Below are 27,795 nucleotides of genomic sequence, written 5' to 3'. Positions count from 1 at the left end.
ATTCCTTTTGGGTTTCATTTTGAACTTTAAAAGAGCTGCCCAAGGTGCTGAACCTATTTTGGGACTGGGCTCTGGGATCAAAATCTGGAGCAGATCCACCATTCCACTGTTCTATCATGAAAGCTACCAGGTGCTACTGGTTATTGGATACTGATTCACTTAGCTTGTTTCTGGCCCTGGCAGAATCACTCAAAGAGACTTCAGCTGCAAAATTATTAAGCTGCTTCTAGACACTAAGTTTACATCTGCACTGCAGTAATAATGCAGCATGACACCACTTTAACTGATATTGATCAATGCTGTGGAATTCTGGGATTTGTGGTTTTGTGAGATATTTAGCCTTCTCTAGCAGAGAGCTGTGGTACCACAACAAACTACAAATCCCAGGATTCCATAGCATTGAGCCATGTCAGTTAAAGTGGTGTCAGTGCAGATGCAGCCCAAAATGGCTTATGTATAATGGGTCTTTGGTTTACCTCTTAAACCCACACAGCTGATGTAATAGAGGTTCACATAAACATTCTGGATTTGGATTAATGACACAACATTCTGTTCTGAGAAGGTGAATGAGTTTAATTTTAAAAAAAGGTATGGAATTAACAACAAATATATTAAAACATATGATCCAGCTCCTAGCTATCCTGCACATTTCTGTGTCTGAAAGGAGGCATTTTAGTTGCCTAGAGACTGAAGTAAACAAAAGTATCTTGGTGACAAGAGTGTTAAGTCTTGTGGAACCAATCTGCTGCACTTCATGACAGATGGAGGGTAAAACGCAGCCTTGCAGAACTTGGCTTTTTTGATTTTTCACTTAAAATCAAGTACAGTAACTCCTCCAAGAGGTTTATAATCAGGTATTGCTAGTTTTTCTTTGATGTTTTTAGCAAGCTACTAGGCAAAACAAAAACAATAAGTAGCAACAGTTGATATGCATGTTGGGCACCACAGAGATCCAGACTTGGAGTTGGGTTGTTATGTAATTGAGAATATTAATAGAACTGTGTGAAAGTTCTTTAAAAATAAAAGGCAGAGCAAAGGTATCAGAGTCAAGGTAAATGCTCAGTTTATAGCTCTATTATGATTCTCAAGGAAGAGATGCACTCAAGTGCAGAAGAGGGAATAATCATAATCCACAGCCTGAAAAGGCAAAACTGTTGTGCATTACAAGCATATCACACATTATATTGCTTGAATGTGTTTCTGTTCCTCTTGGTCTAGGTTTGTGTTTCATGAAATTATAGCAAAAGTAAGGCAATTTAGTTGATTTAATTTCTTTTCTATTGTCTTAACAAACTGAAATTTTTACTTAACCTAAGTGGGATAATGAGTGTCACTGAAAATTGTTGGAATTATATATGTAGTCTTGGTCTTAAGTAGACATTAGGCCTCTCGTTGCAAATTACATTTCAACTACATTTTGTACCATTGGTATCAGTATCACATATGTGACAAGTGTTTAAAAATGTATGCTAATTGCTCTGGAGACTGCTGGAATTGCTTGTTGGCAATTGCTATTTTTATCACATATAATGTCATTGTATGTTTGGTTCCCAGGTATTTGGGCCCTAGACCCTCTCTTATTGGACTCAGTTAGGGGGTAAATCTCGGGGCAAGAGGGCTGTCTTGAAAAGAAAGTTAGGTGTTCTTCCAGACTTTAGCAATGAAACATTAATGCATTTTATCTTGTTTCAGATGTTATAAGGGTAGGAAATCACATTGAAAATAAAGGCTTTAATAGACATCCCATTAAGGGGTGTGCATGTATTTTGTGTGAGTGTGGTGCAGGTTTATTAAAATAGCTACATTGAGAGAAAATGCAAAGGACATGAAGGCTTGTAGGAGATTAAATGTAACATGGGCCCGTTACAAACGGGCATAAAGTACGGACTGGGTCCGTATTAGGGTTAGAAAGGGGCGTCCCTTCCGGACGCCTCTAACCCTAATACGGACCCAGTCCATACAAAATGGCGGCACCCATTCCACATGGGGGCCGCCATTGCTACGTCACCACCGTGTCACCTCCAAACAAGGTGGTGTGGTTGTGACGTACTGGTGCCGTGCCAGGGCGCATAGAGCGCCCTTTCCGCAGCGCCAGAAGGATTTGCGTCGCTGGTGCAGCCTTTAGACAGCTGCGCCAGCGACGCAAAGGAGAAAGGGGCCAAGTGGCCCCTTTCTCTGTGTCCCTGCCGCCGTTGGGTGTCCTTGGGGCATGAAGCCCCAAGGACACCCCTTTCCAGGCCACGGGGAAGCAGCCTTTTGCCATTTCCCCGCAGCCTGGAAAGCAGCGGATCGGGGCCTCAGAGGCTGCCATTCTGGCAGCTGAGGCCCCGATCCAGCGGGGAAAGGGCCGGTTACAGGCTGCCCCAAACGGGCGGTCTGTAACCCGCCTAAGCCGATGAGAAAACTATGCCAGTATTGAACCTCAAAGCAGCCTCTTTATGTGCTGTACACATAAACATGCAGTGAGGAGTGTCAGATATCTAATAGTATTGTTAAAAATCAGATCTGATTCTCCATCTTGTAAGTTAAAGATAACCATACTACTATTTTGTTGTTGTTTTTTTTTTTTTAAAAAAGCACAAGTTCTGCATACTGTTAAGAACCCTGGATATGGCATGGTGACCTCATGGCATCACCTTGAAAACAGTGATACAAGTTCTAAGCATATTTCAAAGATGGATAACAACCTGAGCACATAAGTACAAAACTGTGTGTATACTACATCTCTTTGGTCTGAGGTAAGACAGACTAATTAAACTATTTTCTAACTCTTACTTTGTTTTTCCATCCTCATGATACTAATTGCATTTTAAAAATTGTCATGTTCATTATTTTAAACTGGGATGGGCAACTGTGGCCCTGCAACTGCAGCACCCATTGTTTCTCTCCATTGCCTATACTGACTAGGGCTTATGTGAGCTGTAGGCCATAAACATTTAGAAGGTTTGAGTTGCAAACCCATTTTAAACTCTTCGACAAGTATCTCTATAGAATACCTATGGAAAAAATGTAAAGGGAGTGTGGAACACTGGATTATGGTCTTATTTTCCACTATATTTTTGTAGTTATCCATATGGCATCAATAATTGTCATAGTTTGATAACCAAAATATTGATAATAGTTCCATCAGAGCACCACCTACATAGATGGCAATATATAAATAAACAATAAAATGCTAAGACAGTGTTCTAGATAGAGTTCTTCAGTCTGCTGCCTTCCAGTGTTGGGAGTACAAATCTCACCTGTGTTCAAAGTACAGATCTCATTATCCCCAGCTAGCATGGGAAATAAAAGGCACATCTACAGGGCAACAGACTGGGGAAGGGTATTCAAGGACAATGGCCCTCATCATTTCATTTCATTTCATTTCATTTGTATGCCACCTTCATCCCATGAGGGACCCAAGGCAGCTCACTCATTAGTCCTCCAGAAGTTTTGGACTCCAGCTCTTAAAATCCAAGCTGGCTGTGACTTCTGAGAGTTGAAGCTGAAGTCAAAAAGACAGTGCATGAAAGTTTGAGAACCTCATATCTATGGCATAGTATCATGCTCCCTGTTCAGAAAGCGTACTGTTTAAGGCGTGTAACTTTGTGATTTACTAGATGATTCATTTCCTACCACCATATTAGCAGATGCCATACACAAGCAATAACAACATCTTTCTATGTGGTGTTCATTATATGTAAAAGATTTAGTTTTCTTTAAAGTTGATATATGGTCAGAAAGCCATTCAGTAATGTGAAGGCATGATTCAGTAAGTTGTCTGCATGTGGTTTATTATGGTTTCCTTAAACCCAAAGCCTTTGATTAATAATATTTTCTGGCCCTTCTTCCAGAGTACCTCAGAAAAAGATGTCAGCAGAGAACAATACAGAGCTGGTTAAACACCTTGACAAGTAAGTCAGATATTCCTTAGCTTTTCAGTTAGCAGGGTGTAGAATTCATCTGACAGAAAATGTAACCCAGGCTGACTTGTTGCAATGACCACTGTTATAGGGAATGCATTTGCCAGGGCTATGGGCTATTTATTTAAACAGTTGTGCTCAAATAACCATTTCAGTTTTCTCCAGGGTGTGATCCATAACCAGCAACAAAGAAAGTTCCATCTGCCATGCCATCAGGTGCTCAGGTTCTTGGCAGACCATGCATACAAACCTATAATTCAGTTCTTATAAACAACTATGAAGTTGGCCCAGGTATGCTTTTTTTCTTACCCGAGGTTCACCAGTCAATCCAACCCCCTCAACACACACACATATCTGCAGTGTGCTTAATACCCCGTGCTTAACAAGTTCCGGCATATTGGGTGGGAAGGAAATTCCACAAAGGCCTTTTCCAATCTCTGGCAGAAAATAAGAAATATTTTTCTGCCCTTTCATTACACCCAAACTCTGCTGCCTGAGGTGCTTACTTCAGTCTGCCTAATGTTAAGGCAAGACCTAAAATTTATGCATAATATCTGGCATCTTTAAAGGGCTGCTTTCATTTCACCTCCAGACATGGGTTGGGGAGGGGATTATGCATTTGGTCTCCCCTTTCCCATTTGACCGTTTTCCAAAAGGCACATTCCAGTCCTTCCATTGACTGTCTCGACCCTCTTAATTGCCTTTCTGAACTTTCTCACATTTACTTTTCTAGGCAACATGCAATGCAACAAGCCTTCAGGGGTCTCATAGAATCATAGAACTGTAGAGTTGGAAGAGACCACAAGTGTCCTGTTTACCTCCACTGAGGGCAGCACAGCAGAGGAATAGACAAAGGAGTACCCCAGAGTCCAATCCAAGGGTCACATAATACCAGTCAGTCAGTCACAGCAAAGGGCAGAGGCAAGAGCATAGTTACAAGTCAACTTGAATCCAAGAGCAAGGAATGCAGGAACAACAAGGCTGCAAGACTGGTTGTTGACTGCAAAGAATGTTTGCAGCTGGAGGTCTTTTTAAAGGCCTCAGCTTCTCTCACTTGAAACTTATTAGCTTTCCCTAACCCTAGTATGTCCCCAGGACGTACTTTATGCCCGTTTGTAACGGGCCTAAAATTCATTTAGATTAAGCAGACATTCCTGTACTTTACTTATTCTGTACTACATTTCCCCTATTGTGTCCTCTTCTCCATTTTCCTCAGTCTCAGCACCCTTTTCCTTTTGTGAGAAGACTGAGGCAATGAAGGTGTTGAGTAGTTCTGTCTTTTCTCTATCCCTTGTTAGCATTTCACCATCTTCTCCATACAGTAAATATATCATTTCCTTCTTCTTCCCTTTCCTACAGACATATCCCCAAAAGCACTTTTTATTGTTCTTTATCTCTGTAGCAAGCCTGAGATCATTCTGTGCTTTAGCTTTTCTGACTACATGTGCTAGCAATTTGTTTGAATTCCTCTTTGGTGATTTCCCCCCTTTTCCATTTCTTAGACATCTCTCATTTAAAACTCAGTTCAGTTGAAAGTTCTTTAGTCATCCATCCCAGTTTCTTGAGGCACCTCCCATTTTTCCTCCTCTTTGGAACAGTTTGATATTGTAGCTTCAGTATCTCCCTTTTGAGAAATTCCCATCCATTCTGAACTCCCTTTTCTTTTAGTTTTCCTGACCGCAGGATCACCTCCAGTATTTCCCTAAGTTTACTGCAATCAGCTTTCCTAAAATCTAGAATGTGTGTCTGACTATGCCTGGCTTCTCCTTTCCACTGTATAACAAACTCCAGGAGAACATGGTCACTCCCACCTAAGGATTTCACCACTTGCACCCCATTAACCAAGTCATCCTTGTTGGTTAGGATCAGATCTAAAATAGCTGACCCCCTTGTTGCCACTTCCACCTTTTGGACAATGAAATTGTCTTGCAGGCAAGTGAGTAATTTGCTAGACCTTGAGGTTTTGGCAGAGTTTGGCTTCCAACAAATATCAGGATCTCTCTGCAACTCTTTTGGCAAGTAGTGAAAGGTCTGGAAACCATGCCCTATGAGGACCAGCTTAGGGAGATGGGTATGTTTAGCCTAGAGAAGAGAAGGTTAGGGGGTGACATGTTAGCCATGTTTCAATATTTGAAAGAATGTCATGATTTGAGAGTTGGAGTATGACTCTGGAGATCAGGGTTTGATCCCCACCTTTGCCAACCCACTGGATAACCTTGGGCAGGTCCCATGTTCTGAGCCTCAGGGGAAGGCAAAGGCAGATCTCCTCTGAACAAATCTTGCCAAGAAAATCCCATGACAGATTTGTCTTAGGGTCGCCATAAGTTGGAAATGACTTGATGGCACACAACATAAACATGCATATTGAGGATGGAGCAGGGTTGTTTTCAGCCACTCCAGAGACTAGGAGATAGAGTAATGGATTCAAGCTACAGGAAAAGAGATTGCATCTAAATATTAGGAAGAACTTCCTGGCAGTAAGAGCTGTTTGACAATGGAATACAATGCCTCTGAGTATAGTAGAGTCTCCTTTTTGAAGGTTTTTAAACAGAGACTGGATGACCATCTGTCAGAAGTGCTTTGATTGTGTGTTCTTCCATGGCAGGGATTGAACTGTATGGCCTTTGTGGTCTCTTTCAGCTCTATGATTCTATGTTTATATAATTCTATGAGTATGACATAGTCTTCAGAAATAAGGTTTAGTGCTTGAATGTGTCTGATTAAAATTTGATTTTTTTTCACACAAAAAATGCATAATGCAGCATTTAAGACCATCCTTGTAGAATTATGCTACCAGAAGATATTAATCATAGCATGGTTCCAAATAGATAGCATTGAGAACAAGAAAAAAAAAAAGCAGAGCTATGGTAAAAGGTACAGACTTAATTTTTTTTCCTGGAGGTCCCTTTTCAGGCTGCAAGGTTGTTACAGCAGGTTATCATTTACATTTTCCTTGGGCAGAGATTTCACAAGGTCAACAAGCATAAATGATTTATCCTCTACTGTATGAATTCATTTTGACTGATGCCCTCACACTTTTCCCAAGGGAGTGTAATTAGTACAGTCAAGCAAAAGCAAGAGTGTCTTGTGACAGCTTATAGACCAACCAATTTACTATGGCAGAAGCTTTTGTGGAAGCAGATGCCATAATAAAATGGTTAATCTTTAAGGTGCTGCAACAGTATTGGGTTTCTTTGTGGCAACCTTGTGGAGATTTTTACAAGTGGACAATAAAAATCAAGGAAATTTTTGAAAGCAAATAAAGGATTTGCCAGTCTGGATGTGTTGAGGCTACAGTGTTTCTGATAAGATGAGAATCCAATAAAGTTGCTGTTTGCAGGAGGCAGCTCACCTTTCCAGATGTTGAAGGCAATTAATTTGCCTTTACTTCCTGCTGCTCTGGCAGAAAAGCAGCACTAGAAAAGATATATATATCAGTTTGACAGATTTTCAGAACTCATGTCCCTCATTCCCAGGATCTTGGGTATGATGTACACATGACATGCATGTAGGCCCAACTCAGTTTAACAGCTCTGTTTGTTGCCTCTAACACACATAAACGAATCGGCATCATAAATAATTTGTCTTATGGCACTCCAACTGCAATTGGGTCATGCTGGGGTGAAATTATATGAGCCATATAGTTTCCAGCCATATTAAGGGCTTGGAGCTTTGGAGCCATGTGTTCATTCAATGTGATGTTAGGATCAGGGGCCCTGAAAAATTAATGTGATTTGGCACTGTTCTGCCAGCCTGACATCATGCTCACAGACAGACAGGCTATTGCGGAAGGGCACATTTTATTAGGGCTGTTAATATTCATTGTTTCACTTTCAGATCCAGACACACACATTATGGGTGTTTTATCATATTCTGCTAATAAACCATCAAGCCACTGTGATTTATTCTTCTTTGGAGAGACAACATTTAATTGCTGAAATGACTATTCAGAAAATCTTTTTGTCTAGTTGAAGTTATTTTCAGAAGGGGATTTCATTCCAATTTTCAGGCAGATTGTTGTTTTAAAAAGTCTAATATACGATATAGTTTAATCAAAAGCCCCAATCTTTATCATTTATCTTTGCTCTTTTCTCCAGCAAGATGTAACCCTCTTTTTTCATGGACATCATTTATCATCCTCTTAAAATGATAAAAAGTAGTGCAATTAAAACAGTGCATCATCCTTTTAAAATCCCTGATCTGGTTGTCCCCCTTTGGGGATTCCCCCAAAAAAATCCTCAGCAATGGGGAGGTTAAGATTTCCCAAAGGAATATCTGTGTTTTCTGCAGTGTACATTCTTGATACCCTTTCCAGATTTTTCCTGGTTATTTTTTAATATAAATGATTTGCTGTTATAGTGCAATAACACTGCTGTACTGAACTGTCATTGAAAGGCACTATTCATATGGTTTACTGCATGAAGATGTTTTCCAAAGATTTCACCAGTGTGAAGTCGAAGGCTTTCATGGCCAGCATCCATGGTTTTTTGTGCTTTTTTGAGGCTATGTGGCCATGTTCTAGAAAATTTTCTTCCTGACGTTTCGCCAGCATCTGTGACTGGCACCTTCAGAGAAATCTCAGATTTCACCACTGTTTTCCTGTGGTATCACATACCACAATGTAACTTAACACAGCTTTACTTTTTAAAAATTATTTTATTTTTAAAGTAATAGTCATGATGTCATGCTGTAATGGCATTATTACAGCTTAATGAGTACAAGTAAAGCAATTACTGAAACAACTGACTAGTGTGATAAGCACATTTGAAGTCAAAAATGGCAGGGGATGGTGTGATCTATTTCTCTTTTTGTGCCACCTCTTGCGACGATAGATTTCAGCAGTGATGGGTGTGCCATAATAATGATGTGCCATCATTATTATAGTTTTACGTTTAAAAAAAAATGTGATTGGCAAACCATTCACAAAGCATTCGTCAGGACAAATGAGGTGTGAATGAACTAGATCCCACTTCATTAGCTCCCTGTGGAGAGATACTTTTTAATGATATGTTTAATATAACATATAAACAACAAATGAACAATTCTGCACTCCATATTGAAAATTCATTCATGTACCACAGAAAGAAAAAATAGTGCATAGCTAATGAAATTGTAGTTGCTAAGTGAACAGTGAAACAAAAAAGGTAAGACCTAATAACCAAATCTCACTAATTTTTGAAAACTTCTTTCAGACTCTTGATACAGTCCTTAATGGGTATATCCATTTGTCTGCTCTGAACATTTATTTCTACATTATGTTTATTAATTTTTAAATTTGTATTCTCTTTTCACACTATTTACAGGGCATACCTCTTAGAAATATGTTACTATCAAGGGGTGGAGGATGAAAACACAGGAAGCAATGTTATACTATGTCAGATTACGAGTCTGTGTACCTCAATATCATCTACATCAGGGGTGATAATTATATAGCACCCCAGATGTTGTTGCACTGCAATTCCCAGCAGTGCAACAAGTGGCCAGGGAGTTGCAGTTCAACAATATCTGGATGGCTGCACAATTCCAACCTGTGCCCTATTCACTGGCAGTGTTTTTACAGGGTTTGAGGTGGCAGACCTTATCCTCTCTACCTGGGAATAGTGGGCAATGAACCATCTTCATCAAAGCACACATGCACTATCACTAACCCATGACTCTTGGTTCATGCTAAACTGTAATTAAATCTTTTTAGTTCTGTAACTAGTAAAAGAGTATTGTATAGCTAACAACAATGCTTTGTTTAATCAGAGTGCTACAAACAGTGTTCTATTTGTGAAACAGAGTTCCCCACATCTTTCTTCCTGTATCCTGTTATAACTCTGAAAAGGTGTTATCGAGGACCAGGGGATACTCTTGAATACCAGGAGATGTGACACAGAGTCTGAACCTGAGTGGCAGGTGGTAGCGGCAATGAATTAATTGTGATGGCCTTTAACTGCATGAGCAGAAGTACCTTCCATTATCCATGACAGCAACTGTTCTAATTTTTTCCCCCCAGTGGACAGTGTACTTTACCTGAAGGGCCAGATGTCTGCTTAGCTTAGAGCTTGTACAGTAGTGTATTTAGATCTCGTGTTAATTCTAGAGGAGATAGACCTTTCAATTTAAACAGTCTCTTATGTATTACTACTATGAGAAAAGAACACACCATGAACTGGGACAAATTTTTAGCACCATTCCCACATAGACATAGGTTCTTTGTAATACCATGGTTCATTTTAATATATTTCTATCTAAAGTTGCTCTTGAATCACATTGGTGCTTCTCAGAAAAATACAGACCAGTGAATAATCTCCAACTGGGAAAATAGCAATTTGAAAAGTTTCTGATATGTCTTTAAAAATGCCATTTCCAGCAACCCTGAGCTGCATCATATGTCACAGCAAGAGCTATTCAGCATTTTTAACAGAGATAGATGTATCAAGGATATCCATCATGTTTCAGTTATGAACAGTTTTTTAGATTGTTCCATCAATAAAGGTTTGCATTGACAAAATAAATCTCCAGAAAGAAGCACAGGGTATGTAAATGTGCAATGTGATTCAGACTTGACAGTCATTTTCATTCTGGTTATAAGAAGTTACATGATTCTAGTTATTCCAAGATTTGTAGCTAATTATTTCAGTATTTGGGTAGGATTCTATTTATTCTAACTGATACCTAAAAGTCAGTTGGAGGAATTGCACTCCAGTTTCCAACTTAATAGATAAATTAATCAATTTACAACTTAAAATGTAACTTAACTGATTTGAACTATTTTGTTCCTGTATCTGGACATGGTAGTATATGGTTTACCTGTAAGTCTGTATCCTTTAAACCTATATGGTTCCTTATTGGACAGGATTCCCAGCCAGCCTTTCCTGCCTGCAATTCCCAACGTTTCTGGAAGCAGAGTGAATGCCCTTGAAGACCGGATGTCCAACCAGGAAAGGACCACCACTGTTCTTCTAGATCAGGCCTTTCGAATCAAAGATGGCATTGTTTCTTACCTTCAGGGAAATAAAGGCTTTTATCAAGGAGAGACAGCAGCACGCCAGCTACTGGAGAACCACATACATACTATCACAAGCATAGTTAAAAAGCTGAGCCATGATATAGAGGTACTATTTCAGTGTTTGGTATTGCAGGCAATTTGTTAAACCTCTAGTTTATTCAGCAGGAATGTCTTTTCCACCTCCAGTTAGGTTTGCTTAATATTAAGTTACTTATAAAATATGTATAGCTTTGATCTCCCCAGGAGGCAGCAAGTCTAGCCAGCTAGCTGTCAGCATCTGCCTTATGTCCTGAATGCAAAGTACCTGGAGGTCTCACCTTTGGGACAGGCAAATCCTCAAAGGATGGATTCTGACTTGTAGCACAGATGTGTCTCCCTACCCCCACCCCAAATTAACAACAGCATCAGAGATGTGGGTTAGAATAACCTGACTCATGCATAACTTGTGCCTGAACCTTCTGTAGGTTACAGATGTGTTCAGAAATGGTACATGCCGGCTTCACTACCCACAAACTTGTTTAGCTCAAGGGCATTTTCAGTTGACAATCAAGAAATTGAATTTTGAATCCATTTTCTTTGTCCTCAGGATACAAGGAGCTATGCTCTGAAAGTGGAACTATCTTTCAAAAACTACGTAGGTGATAATTCTCCTGTCAAAGCAAACATGAAGGCAAATGTATATTCCCAACAGTAAATCTGTTTTTTCTCTGATAAAGGGATTTCCTCAGAAACAATCACTTGAGCAATCAGATTTGTAAATCATGTGAGCACCTGACCTCTAATCACAAAATAAAGCATGCTAAGTTTATAATATGTAGGTGAGGAAAATCATGTGCTATGACATGCACAGGTCTTTCCCTACCTGAGATGGATAAAACAGAGAACTCTAGAAGCTGAGAATGGCGGGATATAGACCGCCAGAAAGAGACATCCGGGAGCCGCCTCTCTTTTCTGCATAGCCTCATGCAGCAACCAAAATGTGCAGCGCAGCTACACGGAAAGAAAAGGAGCGCTGAAAAGTGGCTCCTTTTAGCGCCGCTGCAAACTGCCTGCAGCAGCACGAGCACATCACTGCCACACATGCCCATCTGGACAATGACATCCTGGTGATGTCCTAGGACTGTGGAGCGTCAGGAAATGGTGCCCCAAGACAACCCTAGCACATCGCCAGGACGTGCTAAGGGGCCCATCTATCGAGGGCCCATGAAAACATTTTATTTCTGGCTTGACATGTTTCAGACACTGGTATTTCATCAACAGCACTGTATAAAGGCAAAGGTAAAGGTCACATATAAATAGGAACTGGATTAAAAATACACAAAATTCAAAGTTAAAATATCTGAAATATATTTAAGTTTCATTCTCACACATTTAAAATGATACAGATTTTTTTAGGAAAATATAACTCCTTTATCCAAAATGCATGAACCAGAAGTGTTTGGGATTTTGGATATATACAGTCAGCCCTCCCTATAAGTGGGCTTGCCTTCCATGGCTTTGAGCTTACGTGGAAGGCAAGCCCCGGCAGAAATAATGGGGTGCATACCTGCACTTCATGCCCTGTGCACCACTGCAAGCATGCACCCCATTATCTTCTATGAGGCTTGAGCATACACTCTTTTTCTCATATGTGAGGTGGTGGTGTTCAGAACGGATCCCCTGCCTATGGGGAGGGCAGACTTCTCTCTGAAGATGCCAACCACAGATGCTGGTGAAAAGTCAGAAAGAAACTCTTCTAGAACATGGCCACATAGTCCAAAAAACCCCACAAAAAACTATGGATGCTGGCCATGAAAGCCTTCGACTTCACATAGCCAAGAAATGTTCATATAATTCAGTAGATGCAGACAGGTGCCTCAAAAAACAAATAAACAAAAATGATTAAGATATTCTGCTATTGTAAAGCAAAAAATGTAACCCTTCTCTGACCAGAATAAATTCAAATATCATTAAAATAGAAGTGTGAGTATACCCATTCTAGAAAATTGGGTGTGCATGTGTTAAATTCACATACTATTACAATCAGAGGTCTTTCAACACTTGAGGGAGTAAATCTTCTAAAAATGTACTATGCACATCACATCATCCAAGTACATCATCTAGTTTAATGCTGAAGGCACTTCTGCAACATTTGCGGACTGGGGTGACTCTGCCCCTTGTGAGGGATTCTGAAAACTCAGAGTTGCTATGCACATGCAAAATGACGCACTGGAATTATGGACTATATTAACTCAGAGTGCACATTAGAACCTCCATCTGTGTACTGAATTTCTCATTCTGATACGGTAGTTTACTACACCCAGGAGAATATTGTGTACAGGAACATCCAAAATGATCACCATGTGCAAACACCAGAGTTTGGAAAATTACTTTTTTTTGGACTATGGGTTTGGATATTATTGTCCCCCAAAAGCTCTGGTATGCATGCATGCATGTGTGCGCACACATACACACACCTGTAGTCCAAAATTAGGAAAGTCCAGAATTCTACCACCTTGTCCTGTGCAAAATGTGTAGAATAGCTTTCATTGTGTTTCCAGACAAGGCCTTTGATGTGCTATTGCCTAGCCCTATTCAAAGCATTTTACAGAAAACCACTTGTAACTATCCTGCGCTTTCCCTCTGTTTCTTCCATTTCCCACCAAACTACAGCATGGTGTAGTGGTATGAGGAAGAAGAACATAAAAGCAAACCCGACTGAACAAAACCCCATGACAGGTTTGCCTTAGGGTTGACATAAGTCAGAAGCAACTTGAAGGCACACAACAACAAAAGAATATCTGTTAAGGAGAAAAAATGCCTTTTGATTAGCAGAGCAAGGAACCTTCAATCTGGGACCTCACTACCACTCTTCTGGTCCTCCCTGCCTTAACTCTTGCTTTGATCCTCTTTGTTTGCACCAGTGTTGTGTATGAGAATGAGGAGGAAAGAGGAGCAGGGGGCAGTTTTCGTGGTCAGACATCCACAAAGCTAGAGATTTATTTCTCTCACACAGATATACATCAGCTTTTAAAAATCCCATCACAGTAATTAAATACTGTATTTCCTTTCACAAAGGTGGTTCTTAATCAGCTGCTCTTGCATGGGGATGTAAGGCTGACATAATAACGATGAATAATTTGGGGTCTTGGCAGAGAAAGCCACTAGGGAGAGTGTATGTTAACAGCCCTGTACTCAGAGTCATCACCAGTATAGGGAGGAAAGCATTAGCGATGAGACTCAGCATGAAGAGGTAAATGGAGGAGAAGTGTTGTAAAATCCTAATGGGTTTCTCAGCTTGGGAAGCAGCAGCACAAACCAATCACCACTAACTTTATAGAAATAACAATAATATTAGTAAGGCAGAGACATTTTAGTCTGGGTTTGAAATTATGAGGAGAATCATAATTAAAAAGCCTTTAAAGGGTCTTATCAGTATTAGCTCAATTACATTCATGAAATAATAATCACTTAGAAAGAGTGGAATGCAGAAAAGAAGACAAGGTTTTCTTCCCTTCTCCCATGGATTCAGAGAGAGAAGAGCAGTGTCAGAATTTTGTTCTGAGGTGGTCAACGCACAGCCGAAGTGAGAAAAGAAACAACAGCAGAATTTTTGTGATCCCTTTAGACCAGAGCTTAGAAAAGCTACCTGTTTCAACTACAATTCCATGTTCCAGCCAGCATAGCTGCTGGCAATACTAGCAGGGAGATTCTGGGGGTGGGTGGGTTGGTTGGTTGGTTGGTTGGTTATTTATTTATTTATTTATTTATTTATTTATTTATTTATTTGCATCCCATATTTTTCCTGGAGTGGGACTCAAGGTAACTAGCAAAAATGCTAAAAGAAGAAAAACACATATCATAGTAAAATGTCATTGATTTTTTTAAAAAGTGTAAATTCATTTAAACACATAATAATAATCTTAAAGTTAAATGACATCCTACAGCTAATTAATCATTAAACACCCTTTTTGACTGGAAAGGTCTTTGCTTGCCAGAAAAAGGAGAGGAGAAAGGGGTCTAGCCTAGCCCCTTGTGGAATTCCATATCTTGGGAGCAGACACCAAGAAAGCGCTCTCCCATGTTCTCACCAACAAACTTGTGATAGTGGTGAGACTGAAAAGTAGCCCTCACCCAAGTATCTTAACATTCTGGCAATTTTCTTATAATCTAAACCTGGCAGATAACTTTAGCTATGGCTGTGAAATACGCATGGACCTAAGTGTGTCTTGCTAGGTGAATGAGCCACACAGAGCCTTTTATTTTTATATTGCTATAGGAAGCAATGGTTTCCTGCCTTGGGAAAAGACCACTCCACCTCTATTCATGATTTATCTACTCTACCTTTAGGTTTACATAGCATTTTTATTGTTGTTGTGGCTTCAAGTCATTTCCATCTTATGGCAACTTTAAGGTGAACCTAGAACCATTGCCATCCTTTGAGGTTGAGAGAGTGTAACTTGCCTAAAGTCATCCAGTGGCTTTACGTGGCTGAGCTTGGATTTGAACACTATTCTCCAGAGACATAATCCAGTGCTTAAACCACTAAACCATGCTGGCTGGTATGTGTCGCTTCAAGTATAAACCCCATTAGGCTTGCTTTATAGAAACCCGGCTGGGAGACGATAGCAGTGTGACCTGGGCTAAGGCTCTCCCAGCCAGGTATGCTGTTAAGGAATAGGTGAAGGAAAGTGGGCAGGGTGGGGAGTGCCCTTGGTCCTAAAATCTCTCTTCACCCTGACTAGGAAACCTATCCAGAAAGCGGACCACATCAAGTGTATTTACCTGACTCTGAAGGCTAGGGACAATCTGGGGATTCTGTTGGCATACCGTCCACCCCGTAGCTTAACAGACTCCCTGGCTGAGCTGACACAGCTGGTCTTGGAGCTGGTGTTGGAGTCTCCGAGGCTGCTTGTCGTGGGGGATCTCAACATCACCTCCAAGTCCAGCTTATTAGATCTGACAGGTACAGCTCAGGAGTACACGGCTTCCATGACTGCCATGGGCCTGTCCCAAATAGTCTCAGGTCCAACACATTGTGCTGGTAATACACTCGATGTGGTCTTCATACGGATCAGGAACATCTGTGGGCAGAAGTAATTCATACTACTGCCCTATCATGGATGGATCACTTTCTGGTCAAGGTGGGACTGAAGGCCACTTCCCAGATCCCCCTCGGGGGTGGAGGACCTATTAGAATAGTCCACCCATGAATACTGATGGAACCCAAAAGGTTCCAGGAAGCCCTAGAGGGATTTATGGTTAGGAACAACGGCGTTCTGTCGACGCCCTGGTTGATACCTGGAATAATGATCTTACCAGGGCCATAGACATTATTACGAGCATCCTTTCCAGCCGGCTTCAGATAAAAAACCATGGTACACAGAAGATCTTCATAGAAGTGCAGTGACTAGAGTGCCACTGGCAGAAACAGCAACGCTTATCTGACAAGACACACCATGGAGACTATTTAGATTTCATGGAGTGGCAATAGATGCAGCAAAGAATTCTTTCTATGCTGCACATATTGCGTCCGCAGAGTTTCATCCAGCAGAGATATTTAGGGTGGTTAAAGAGTTAACCCGATCGTCTCCCACCATAAACTTATTATTGGAACCAACTAAAGCCCTGCTGTGATGCTTTTAATGACTTTTTTTGCGGACAAAATTTCTCATATAAAGGCTGATCTGGATGTGGGGATTGTAGCAGAAATGGAAAGAGAGGTGTCCAGTGACTCTGTGGATTATGTTAGACTGGATCACTTTGAGTTTGTAAATACTGATGAAGTGGACAAGATTCTTGGAAGTGTTAGGAAGACAACATGCCCCCTCGATCCTTGCCCATCATGGTTGACCACCCAGGGAGGGAATCCAACAAAATTACTACTACAATCTATAATTAATGCATCCCTCAGGGAGGGGAGATTTCCATCGAAACTAAAGGAAGTGGTTGTTAGACCACTTTTGAAAAAACCCTCCCTGGATCCCCTGGTGAGAATTAATTATAGGCCAATCTTCCTCTTACCATTCTTAGGCAAAATGATTGAGAGGGCGGTTGCCTTCCAGCTCCAAGCTGTATTGGATAAAGCCGATTATCTAGACCCATTTCAAACCAGCTTCAGGGCAGGATACGGAGTGGAGACTGCCATGGTCGCCTTAGTTGATGATCTCTGTCTGGGCATCGACGGGGGGAATGTGACCATGTTGGTGCTCTTGGACATCTCAGTGGCTTTCTGGAATGCCTGAGGGATTAGGCATTGAGGACACTGTGCTCCAGTGGCTCCAGTCCTACCTCTAAGGCAGATTCCAGATGGTGAGGCTGGAGGACAGCTGCTCTTCCAAGAGAGAGCTGACAAATGGCATCCCTCAGGGCGCCATTCTGTCCCCCATGCTGTTTAACGTTTACATGAAGCCGCTGGGAGATATCATCCAGAGACATGCGGGGCGGTGTCATCAGTATGCTGATGATTCCCAAATCTATTTCTCTATGTCTCCGACTGTTGCAGTGACTAAGGATGGCATCTCTCCTCTGGATGCCTGCCTTGGGTTGGTAGTGGGCTGGATGAGGGAAAACAAACCCAGGCTGAATCCAGAGAAAACGGAGGTACTTGCGATGGAGTTTTGTCAACCAGTCCTGGATGGGGTACACTTCCCCTAAAGGATGAGGTTCACAGTTTGGGAATACTCCTGGATCTCTCTTTGCAGTAGTCATCTCAAATAGATGCAAAAGCTAGGAGTGCCTGGTATCAGATTCGGTTGATACGCCAACTGCGTCCCTACCTGGACTGAAAGGACCTTGAAGCAGTGGTACATGCACTGGTAATCTCTCGTTTAGATTTCTGTAATGCGCTATACTTGGGGCTACCCTTATACTAAGTTCGGAAGCTTCAATTGATTCAAAATGCGGCAGCCATATAGTTCACCGGTACATCTAGGTTTTACCATATAACACCAGTGTTGAAATCTCTTCACTGGCTGCCAATTAGCTTCCGGGCACAGTGCAAGGTGTTGGTAATCATCTTTAAAGCTCTACATGGCTCGGGTCCGAGTTACTTGTGGGAACACTCTCCCTACACAATCCGCCCCACACACTTAGAACATCTGGGAAGTATTTATTGGAACATCATAACACTAGGTTAATGACAACTTCCCATAGGGCATTTACTGCTGCGGTTCCAAAATTATGGAACAGCCTACCGGAAGAGATCCGTCTTATCACTACCTTAGAGGCCTTTAAGAAGGCACTCAAAGCGTATCTCTTCCAGCAGGCTTATCCACCGGACTCCATATAAAAGGTTATGACGATTGCTCCACTCCTGATTATGATTGTTGGCTATTGATGAATTGATGAATTGCTGAATTGTTATTTTAGAGAACTAATAGGAATGTCGGTTAATTCAGTATTAGTGTTTTATCGATCATATTTTGTATTATTGTATCATTTTTACAGATGTAATCCCGCCTCTATCCTTGGGAGAGGCAGAAAATATAAATAAACTTCATTATTATTATTATTATTATTATTAACTTCAGTGAGAGTTATGCCCAGGTAAATGAGTATATGTTGTCACTCTGTGAAGTGAAGTGGGGTGGACAGAATATTCAGTTTGGAAGACTATGAAAAATTGCCTTTGAGTGTAAATGGATTTCCTTACTTAGCTAGATCTATGTCACAGAGTGGATTCTTGTGTAGGAACTCTGCTTAAGATTCTTACTTATTTCTGCAAGTCTGTTCCCATTCAGTCATGTTCAGAGCTATTTGCCTTAAGGACATTGTTATTGGTGTGCTAGGTGTCAAAGTTTTGCTGTATAATAATTACATACATATCTACTGGCATTTTACAATCTGCAAAAGGTCATTGTGCCATCATCATCATCATCAGGCTTAATTCTTTGTGTTTAAAATTGCACGCTTCAGCAGATCGGTCTATTCCCATCCAATTTCCACAATAGTTGTCTTTTAATGACTGGCCTGAGGGTTTTTAAACTCTTCTGTCCTGAAGCTAATAGTCTAGTTTAAATGTTCCCCATCTAGGCTCCCTAAGCAAGTGAGAATAAAATCAACTGGACCTGTATATACCCCGTTTAGCTAAGATCTTTCTTAGATTTTGTGTTTTTATTTTAATGGCACACTCTGAGCAACTATGATATACGTTTAATGTGCCATGTTTAATGTCATCACAAGGACCCATCCCCTTAGTCTCAGGTTTTGGGCCAAAAGTCTCAGGGACCAGGATGCCCCTGACTTGGCAACCTTAAATTTCAACTAGGTTCTGTCAACAGAGAGTGAAATGTAACAGAGTTTCACACTAATTCAAGATATGGTATTCTTTTTTCTCCCATTTTGGATGACAGAAAAACAACCCTTCTTATTCCACATTTTCATACACTTTCATACCTTCAGTTCCACTAAACTGGCAGATCCAGTTCATTGATGATCCTGTTGGTCTGAGTGTTGATTTGTTTGCCATGAAAGACACACGTCATGTCATGTGTTTAGTCCTTAACTGCCTCCCAGCTTCTTACCCTCTTTCAAGATTTTCTTTTATAATATACAATTATGGCATATGATTCCACTTTAATTGCCTTAGCTAAATCCAATGGAATCCTGGATTTTGCAACTGAGGAAGAGGTACTGTATTTAGAATTCCAGAGTGCTCTAGTGCATCACTGAACTACTAATCCCAAGATTCCATAGAATGCAGCCATGGTGATTAAAGGAGAATTATAATTGTGGGCTCTGAACTATACGAACTGGATAAAAATGTTATTTGAAAAATAATTAGAAGCTCTGGCTATGTGGGGACAGACAAATTCCATCCTGGATTAACAACTAATCTGAGAAACCTGTTACACTTTTTGTAAGGTAAATGAATTGCTTCCACACATTAACACATTCTAATTAGATTAGACAAATAGACTATTTAGAATATGTGGTTTGTTGTTTTATATACTCTTAATAAAGAGATTGGTAGCAAAAGAGTAACTCATCTGGTTCCAAAATTTGATCGTTCATGTGTGATTGCACCCTTTTATATAACAGCAAACTGAACACATACAAGTACAGTTATTTATAATCTTGATAAAATTATAGGAGCTGGAGAGACAAATAAAAGCCAGAGATGATATGACATCAGGAACTAATTTCGCTATGCAGAGCTTGGACCTTAAACACCTGCAGGGAGTTGGGGATCTACGTGGGAGAGTGGCAAGGTAAATTCAGTATAATTGTAACAATTGTGTAAACTGTAACTGTGGAAGTCTATCTTGGCAGGAGCTACACTCACACAGCATATTTTATCTTGTCAGGAATGAAACATGTGAAGGCACTGAGAGGAGAGAAGAAGATTGGAAACATTTGTTTCTGTAATGAATGACGTTGTTTTAGTGTTACATCTTAAACTCAAAGTGTGGTTAATGATAACTACAGTCAATTGAAACAAGCCAGCATCACAAATTATAACAAATGTTGAACTGGCAATACCACTAGTAGGGCAAGTTGATGCTAAGTATATATTTTTAAAAGCTTTTTGAAAAGCAGATGGAATTTGTTATTCTCAATTTTTGCATGCTGTAAATCTAAATAAATAATAATTCTAAGTAAATAAATCTAAATTGCACCAACCTGCTACAGGGTACCAATGCTAGGGTGGATTTTGAATGTACACTTTTGCTTCAATAATATCAAAATAAGGTTTTCACAATTGGTCTTGGGCTGGCACAGAGACACAACATTAGGTACATACAACATGGATAAACACTGAAATCTGTGGTACTTCATAATTAACAGAGCAGGCAGTGATCTTGATCATAAGAACTAATTCCCTTGAATAATGATGATTCTTCCACCTCTTTTTTAAAAAAAAATTAGAGAGGGGAGCATGAAAAAATCTCTAGCTAAGCACAACTTCTTGACTTTGCAGCACCATGGCTGGCTTTAGTAGATGCATTTCAATAGCTCATTTCTAATGGGACTGAAAATGAGTGATTGCTCTTAGGATAAGCTAGCTGCAATGAACTGATTTATACCTCTATAAAAGCACTTTTTGCATATTGCTTGCCATCACTCTTTTCTTTATGAAATGTTGAGCTGGCGTTCCTTCCAGCACTGGAAATGCACCAGCTGAAAAGATCCAAGAAGAAATAGACAGATACTGAGCACTTCTACTGAACAGGATATATGTGGATTTCTCTAGAATTATTTGAGCTGATATAGTGTTGTCCTGACTGAATTAGTAATTGAATTAAGATAATGCACAAACAAGCCAAAGAGGTCCTAGGCAGTTCTTTGCTAGGCTGGTTAGAGAGCAGGAGCAAGGTTCCTGGCATCATCCAGTCAAGGTGGCCAGACACCACATGCCACCCTCATGCCCTACCATAGAGGGAGGAAGAGGAGAAATTGAGGAATATAGTGGTGGTGGTTCTAGCAACCTTTGCATCCACTTCTTTTTTCTTTCCGCAGTCTATGAGGGCCATTGGAACTGTTGCTGTTGTCCTCCCCTCCTTCTTTTTCTGTGGAAGGGAAGATGCAAAGGTGCATGCATATTTTTGGGAGTGAAAATGCCAATGGCTGTAGTGGTTGCTTTTTGAAAGATGAGCAGGTCCTTCAAGGACCACAGAGGAAGCAAGTCAGGTATGGGGGACCCTTTTGGCTCCTTGCCCTCATCCCAGGCCTGAAAACAGAGCAGGGACAAGGAATCTGTGGCCTTCCAGAAATTAGTATAATGTCCACTGGTAAGAAGGCACCAGCTCAAGAAGAGTTGCAATAGAATGTGTTAGGCAAAACTGCCCATTATTTTTATCCTAAACTGGGGGCGAAACAGACCGCCCCTTTGTTCCGGCTTGGGGGTGGTGTCAGAGTGTGGCATTTAGACAATGCACATTCTGATGCTGATGCCAAGTTGGCATCATGCCACCTGCCTGACAGTGGCCAGCTTTGCGGTGCTTCAGTGGCATGGCGTTTATATACCTCATGCTGCAGGAGCGCTGCAAAAGTGAGGCGATGGGAGAAAAGCTGGCTTTTTGCTGGCTCAAAATGGACCAGCATTTTAGTCCTTTTTGTACCTGCAAAAAGCTAAGTCAACATCTCAACCATTGCAGATTTCCAAAGCCCTTTAGAAAATATTCTTTTTAAACATCTGAAACCTATCAAGAAAGGAGTGAAGCAAATCTATTTCAGCCAAGAACTTCACAATAATATCATAGGTTCTGAAAAGGCCTCACTCAGTGTTGCCAGTCATTGTATCTTAGATGGATAAGGCACACAGAACAAACCTTCAGTATTGCTACAATATGTTTTGCAATTAAACTTGTATCAGATTATCCAGGGCTTTATAAGAGCCAACACTAACATTTTACATTGGGCATGGAAACCAACTTCATTGTCACTGAGTCATGAACTTAAAGGTGTCCTTGTTGGTCTTTTAGTCCAGTGGTTCTCAAATGGTGGGGCAGGATCCCCGGGGGGCGTGAGAGTTGCTCAAGGGGGATAGTAGACTTGGAGGCCCTGATCTCTGCTCATCCTCCTCTCAAATTTTTATATGTAAATTTATATGTGCATTGAGTTGAATATTCTTTTTTTAAAAACTGTTCTGATTTGAATGATATTATTTCCTTATAAAATGTTTAAAAACTGAATATACCTGAAAGTGCAAATGCAAATATGCACACTAATTTTTTTTTTCTTATTCATATACCATGTTGAGGGGGCGGGGCAACATCCACATGTAGTTGTAAAATGTGGTTCCAAGGGTAAAATGTTTGAGTACCACTGCTTTAGTCCATTACCATAGATGGCTGGCCGACACCTTATCAAAACTGCTGTTAAGTACTCCATGAAATATGATTAACAGTTTGCTGGCCTCATGAACTATCACTTGTGGTTTCAAATAACTTTTCAAAGATAAACCAATGTCAATTATTTTGGATAAGAGTGCCTTCAGGTATGAGTCAAGTAGCTCAATATGTGACATGTGAACTCTTCCTTAGGAAAAGAAATTACTGGTTTGGATAGATACATCATGGTGCCAAGAATTTTGGGATGGGTTAGGTTTAAGGATTCTTAGCATACTTAGTATATTTTCTTCAATTCTCATTTCTAGATGTGATGCCAGTATTGCAAAACTCTCTGGAGATATAAATATCATTAGGCATGAGATTTCAAAACTAGAAAAAGAAATTCAAAGTAACCACTCTTCCTTGGAAAATTACACCAACAATGTTGAGATGAAGGTAAGTGGGAAATGTTTACTTTATCTTAATTTGTAATGTATATTTGCCAGCCCAACCTTTCCCCGGTTCTAAACTCCTGACAGGTTTTAATAAAAGGCAAATACAGAATTATTATTTTTTACACTCTAGTGTGTGTATAAAGCTTAGTGGTTATTTGATGACCTAACAATCCAGATTTCAGTAACAATATGAACAGTGAAATACTTTTTTAGAGCATGGAGATCCTGCAGTGATGCTATATTACCCTCATTACAATATTAATTATTTCAACAGCACTTAAAACTGAGTACTGTGGAAAAGTGCTTATGGATTTGTCAAGAATTAATAATACAAAACTGTAAAACAGAAAAAAAAACCTCTGAGATCTTTTCTTAAACATAAAAACCCTGATATTCTAAAAAGATCACAGCTTTACGGTTATGGGACATTTTTAAAATTTATTTATGAAATTGAAATAGTTAAGGAAACAGTTAAAATGATTTTTCACATGGTAGGAAAAAGAAATTAAAAAGTGGGTGGGTGGGAGGGGGAGGGCTAAAAACAAATAAATAGAGGAAATATTATATGTCAGGAATTAGTTAACAGATGAGAACAATTTTGAGATAGGATGTAATTAAATTGTTGGCTTGTAAGGTAAAATGTTTATATTAATAAACTCATATAATGTTTTTAAAAATTAAAAAAATATGTATGTTTATGAGGTTAATGACAACTAAGTCAAGTGTGAAAGCTTAAGTCCTAGAGCATAGTTTTTTTTAAAAAGTATAGAATTTCATGTGATCATATGAAAACTGTATTCAAACATCCTATCTGGTAAGAACAACAAAAGTTCATGTATTTAGAGTTGGGGGACAATCTGACACTATATCATATTGAAATTAATCTTGAGTTAATACTACCCACTTGCTTTGAGATACAGTGGGTTATTGTTATCTGCTGGGGTTTGGTTCCAGGACCGCCTTTCCATGGATACCAAAATCCATGGGTGCCCAAGATCCAATATGGATTTTTGTGTGTGTGTGTGAATATTTTTGAACCATGGTTTGTTGAATCCTTGGATGCAGAATCCTTGGATACAGATGGCCAATTCTACATAAATCTGCAATAAACCCTCAGGCCCAGTGTCCCCATTTGGAGCCATTGGACCAATGCTAGTGCCAGAGCATCCTGAAAGAGCCCACTGCTGCCTATTCTGGATCAGGGTAATGCTTAAATTTCTCACCATGCCCTGGCCCAATTGGAATTAGTCCTGCCCACTGAAAAATGTTCCTGACAGTATTATAAGCAAGATACTCCATATTTCTGAATGTAAAGCTTTTTTAAAATTATGGAAGTTTTTATTCATATATAATCCATATGAAGATCTGACATGAATTTTCAGATGTTTGTTGTACTAATAGCAAATGGGTCTTCCATGTGTGTGTATTAGTCCTACATATTATTCACAAGTCTCAGTAATTTTGTTGTAAACTGAGAGTTATTCAGGTCCATCTCCTGGAGTTAACTAGCTGCATTCAAGAAGGAAGTTATTCTTTAGGAAGCATTACATGGTGGGTCCTATTTTTGGCTCCAGTCCTAATAATGTTCAAAGGGATTGATGATTGGTATTTTTAACATATAAACTATCCATTATTCCTATGTCTCCTATAGTTCTTGTTGCCACATTATCATTTTTCTCAAAGGGTAATTATTCCCAAGAGAATGTAAGAGAAAATGTTTCACCTCTAAAATGTAAGGAGCATGTTTGAGACATGCCCTTTTCACTAAATTTATAAAAGTTACACTGTCAGTTGAAAACAAAATAAATACATGTCAGGATCATATGAAACAGAATACCAAATTAAGTAAATGTGAAGCCACTCCTTTAATCCAGAGAAACTTCAAGGGATATGGGACCAAAAAAAAGAAAAGAAAAAAAAAAGGGGGGGGGGATGCCCTAGGAAGAAATACATTTAAAAAAAGAAAGTGAGAGCATGCTAATCTGCACATTTCGAAATAAACACATGCTGCATCTCTCTCCATTTTAGTTTTCCTTGTGAAGTTTAGTAGTCTACTTACAAAATTAAATCCAAGGAATGAATGCTGGAAACTAATTTTTCACAAATTCATAGCAAGCCTTTATTATTCAGCCAAATCAATTCTGAGAAAAGAAAAATAGGCCCTGCTTGAAATTCTGGCTTTTCCCACATCACTGCAGCAATAATGTGTATTTAATGTAAGTGCTGGACTTCTGCCTCACAAAGACTGTTCCCTGTTGAATTCTTATTAGGTAATGCAGCTTTTAGGCAAGATAGAAACTTCTAACTCAGAACAAAGCTCAAATTTAAAGACAATACAAGGAAATCAGCATCATGAACTGCAGCTCCTAGATCTCAAGTAAGTGATTGAAGCTGTTGAATTCTGTTAATACACGGGTAGAGTGCTTTAGAGACTGATAGCACTGCATTCATTTGCAAAAGAAAATCATTAATTTACATTTTGTATATCTGTGCAGACTAGGGAGAAGAAAACTTTTGTAGAAAATAACAATCATGGCTGAAATTCTTTTGGGGAGTTATGAACCCATAATCTGGAGTTACATATTAATTACTGTGTGGTGCTCATGATCCCTATGTATTCCCTAGTTTAGAGAATAAACTGATAATCTCCATTTACCAAAAAACAGCCACTGCTATTGATGGGGGTCCACTCCCGTCACATCAGCTGACTGATGTTTCCACCTCCGTCCCATGAAAAATCTCTGGCAAGAGGGGGCAAATGCAACAGAGATCCCTCTTCTGACTGTCACAACAGAGAACACTCACAAGATGGTGTAGGACCATTAGTCAGCTGCTTCCCAAGCAACAGAGAAATGAACCCCTGTTGATCATAGGGGCTGTTTTCCTGTAAGTGGGGTTGGGGGTGGCTGGGCCAGAATTCACTGTTTCAGAATCTTATATTTGGCTTTTTAAATTTTTGATTGTGGTTAGTAATGGCACAGTTTAATAGTTTCATTTGGAGAGTTTGCCTCTTCGGATTTTGTGTGTGTGTGTGTCCTCCAGATTACTTGTTCTTACATGCTTCAGGCTGCACTGATACCTCCCAGTTACTATTAACTGGGAGAGGTTTAGCACCAGCATAGGTTGTGCCTTCTATAGATCTGGCCTCCTGTGCTAATCACATCTATTTTTCCCTAATGATATTTTAACAGTAATTCATATTATATTATATGAATAAAAATCTTATTATATTTTGTTGTTATTATATTAATGTGTGCCTTCAAGTCATTTCCACCTTATGGCAACCCTAAGGCGAACCTATGATGGGGTTTTCTTGGCAAGATTTGTTCAGAGGAGGTTTGCTATTGTGTTCACTAATTGTAATAAAGGTAATTCTCTTTAAATATTAGGATAAATGGTGTTCTAAATGACTTTAAGGATCGAATTCAAAATCAACAGAAGTGGATAGAAAATGAAGTGAGGAGATATGAACAAGAGCAAACCTACTTCATAAATCAGATTCTTGGCACAATGAAAGACAGACTGGTAAGAATGCTTATAACTTTTAAGTCCCATGCAAACTCTGATAGATCTAGAAAGGCCTGCCAAAATTCACCCCTTGTTTAAATAATTATTGTAGTAAAGCAAAGCTTTTCAGCAAGAAGTATAAGCTGAAATCTTAATAAAGTGGGTTCTTGGTATCTGCTGGAGTATGGTTCCAAGGCCTTTCATGCATACCAAAATCCGTGCGTGGTCAAGTCCCATTATATACAGTGATGGTGTCCTTTATATAAAATGGCATGTTAAGTTTGCTTATTGAAATATTTTGAAGTTGTGCATGGCTGAATCCATGGATGCAGAGTCCATGGATAAAAGGGCCAACTGTACTTTCAGCGAGCAGACAAGCATAATAGTGTTCCCTTAAACAGTGAGGTTGCAGAGAAGGAATAACATTCGGGCAAAGAAAAATCTGGAAGCTGAGTCTTGTAGGATGACTTGAGAAGAAAGAATACAGATACAAAGGAGATGTAGAACAATAAAAGGTGGTCTGATTTGATTAGCATAGATTGAAACTCCATGATCTTTGCAACAATTTAGTTCTTGGCCTAAATCATGCATTGTGCTAACTGATGTTTGCTAGTGCAACAGGATTTTCTTTCCTTCCCATCCGAAAACCTGAAACCTTGCTCTGGAGGTTTTCCTCATCATCTGGATGCACAAGTTGATAAAGAAAAAGAAAAGAAAGGCAATCACTCTCCTCTTGGATTTGCTGACAGACGCAGTTCTGATAGCAGAATAATCTTGTGTCCTACCTTTTGTGGTTAAGATACAGCTGTCAACAAGAAATGTTAAAACAATACTTCAATTAAACAAGGAATTCTAATAACACATGGATTTTAAGTTCTCTTATCTTCTGCTATGGATGTTCTTCATTCAATGACTGGTAAAACTGTATGCTTTCTCTTAAATAAATCTCCTACAGATGGCATTGTGCCCACTTTTCAAAGAACTGCATTCAAAATTACAGTCCAAGTTCTTGGCAACAGAACTCTTGGCTCCATACAAGTACTTAAGTAGAGTGTTTAGCTGTAGGAAATCCCTGTTCCAAAATCAAGGTTTCCAACATTTATCTGAATTAAATTCCTCACATAGAGAGGGAAATCAAATGAGGGTACTGTCACGTTCTTGCGGGTTGTTTGTACCTGAAT

At 39.7% G+C, this 27,795-nt stretch overlaps 1 protein-coding gene across 3 annotated transcripts in view; it reads left to right on the top strand.

Moving 5' to 3' along the window:
* The first annotated feature begins 769 nt into the window (after positions 1-769).
* FAM81B (family with sequence similarity 81 member B) overlaps positions 770-27,795 on the top strand; it is a 34,906-nt gene continuing 7,880 nt past the window's right edge. For 2 of the 3 annotated variants that reach the window (XM_089493040.1, XM_089493038.1), the window contains exons 1-9: positions 770-854; positions 2,578-2,738; positions 3,837-3,896; positions 10,747-11,005; positions 11,486-11,533; positions 19,972-20,090; positions 22,979-23,108; positions 25,378-25,484; positions 26,497-26,632. In XM_089493040.1, the coding sequence (XP_089349166.1) occupies positions 3,853-3,896; positions 10,747-11,005; positions 11,486-11,533; positions 19,972-20,090; positions 22,979-23,108; positions 25,378-25,484; positions 26,497-26,632 (843 nt within the window). In that variant the 5' untranslated portion in view covers positions 770-854; positions 2,578-2,738; positions 3,837-3,852. The remainder of the gene's footprint in view (positions 855-2,577; positions 2,739-3,836; positions 3,897-10,746; positions 11,006-11,485; positions 11,534-19,971; positions 20,091-22,978; positions 23,109-25,377; positions 25,485-26,496; positions 26,633-27,795) is intronic. The other variant, XM_089493039.1, reaches the window with a different exon arrangement.

Source organism: Sceloporus occidentalis, unplaced genomic scaffold, assembly GCF_023333645.1.
Source record: "Sceloporus occidentalis isolate IW3139 unplaced genomic scaffold, rSceOcc1.0.p SCAF_1, whole genome shotgun sequence".
NCBI classification, from domain to species: domain Eukaryota; kingdom Metazoa; phylum Chordata; class Lepidosauria; order Squamata; family Phrynosomatidae; genus Sceloporus; species Sceloporus occidentalis.
Note: the sequence above shows the minus strand (reverse complement) of the source record. Positions and strands in the feature narration are given on the sequence as shown.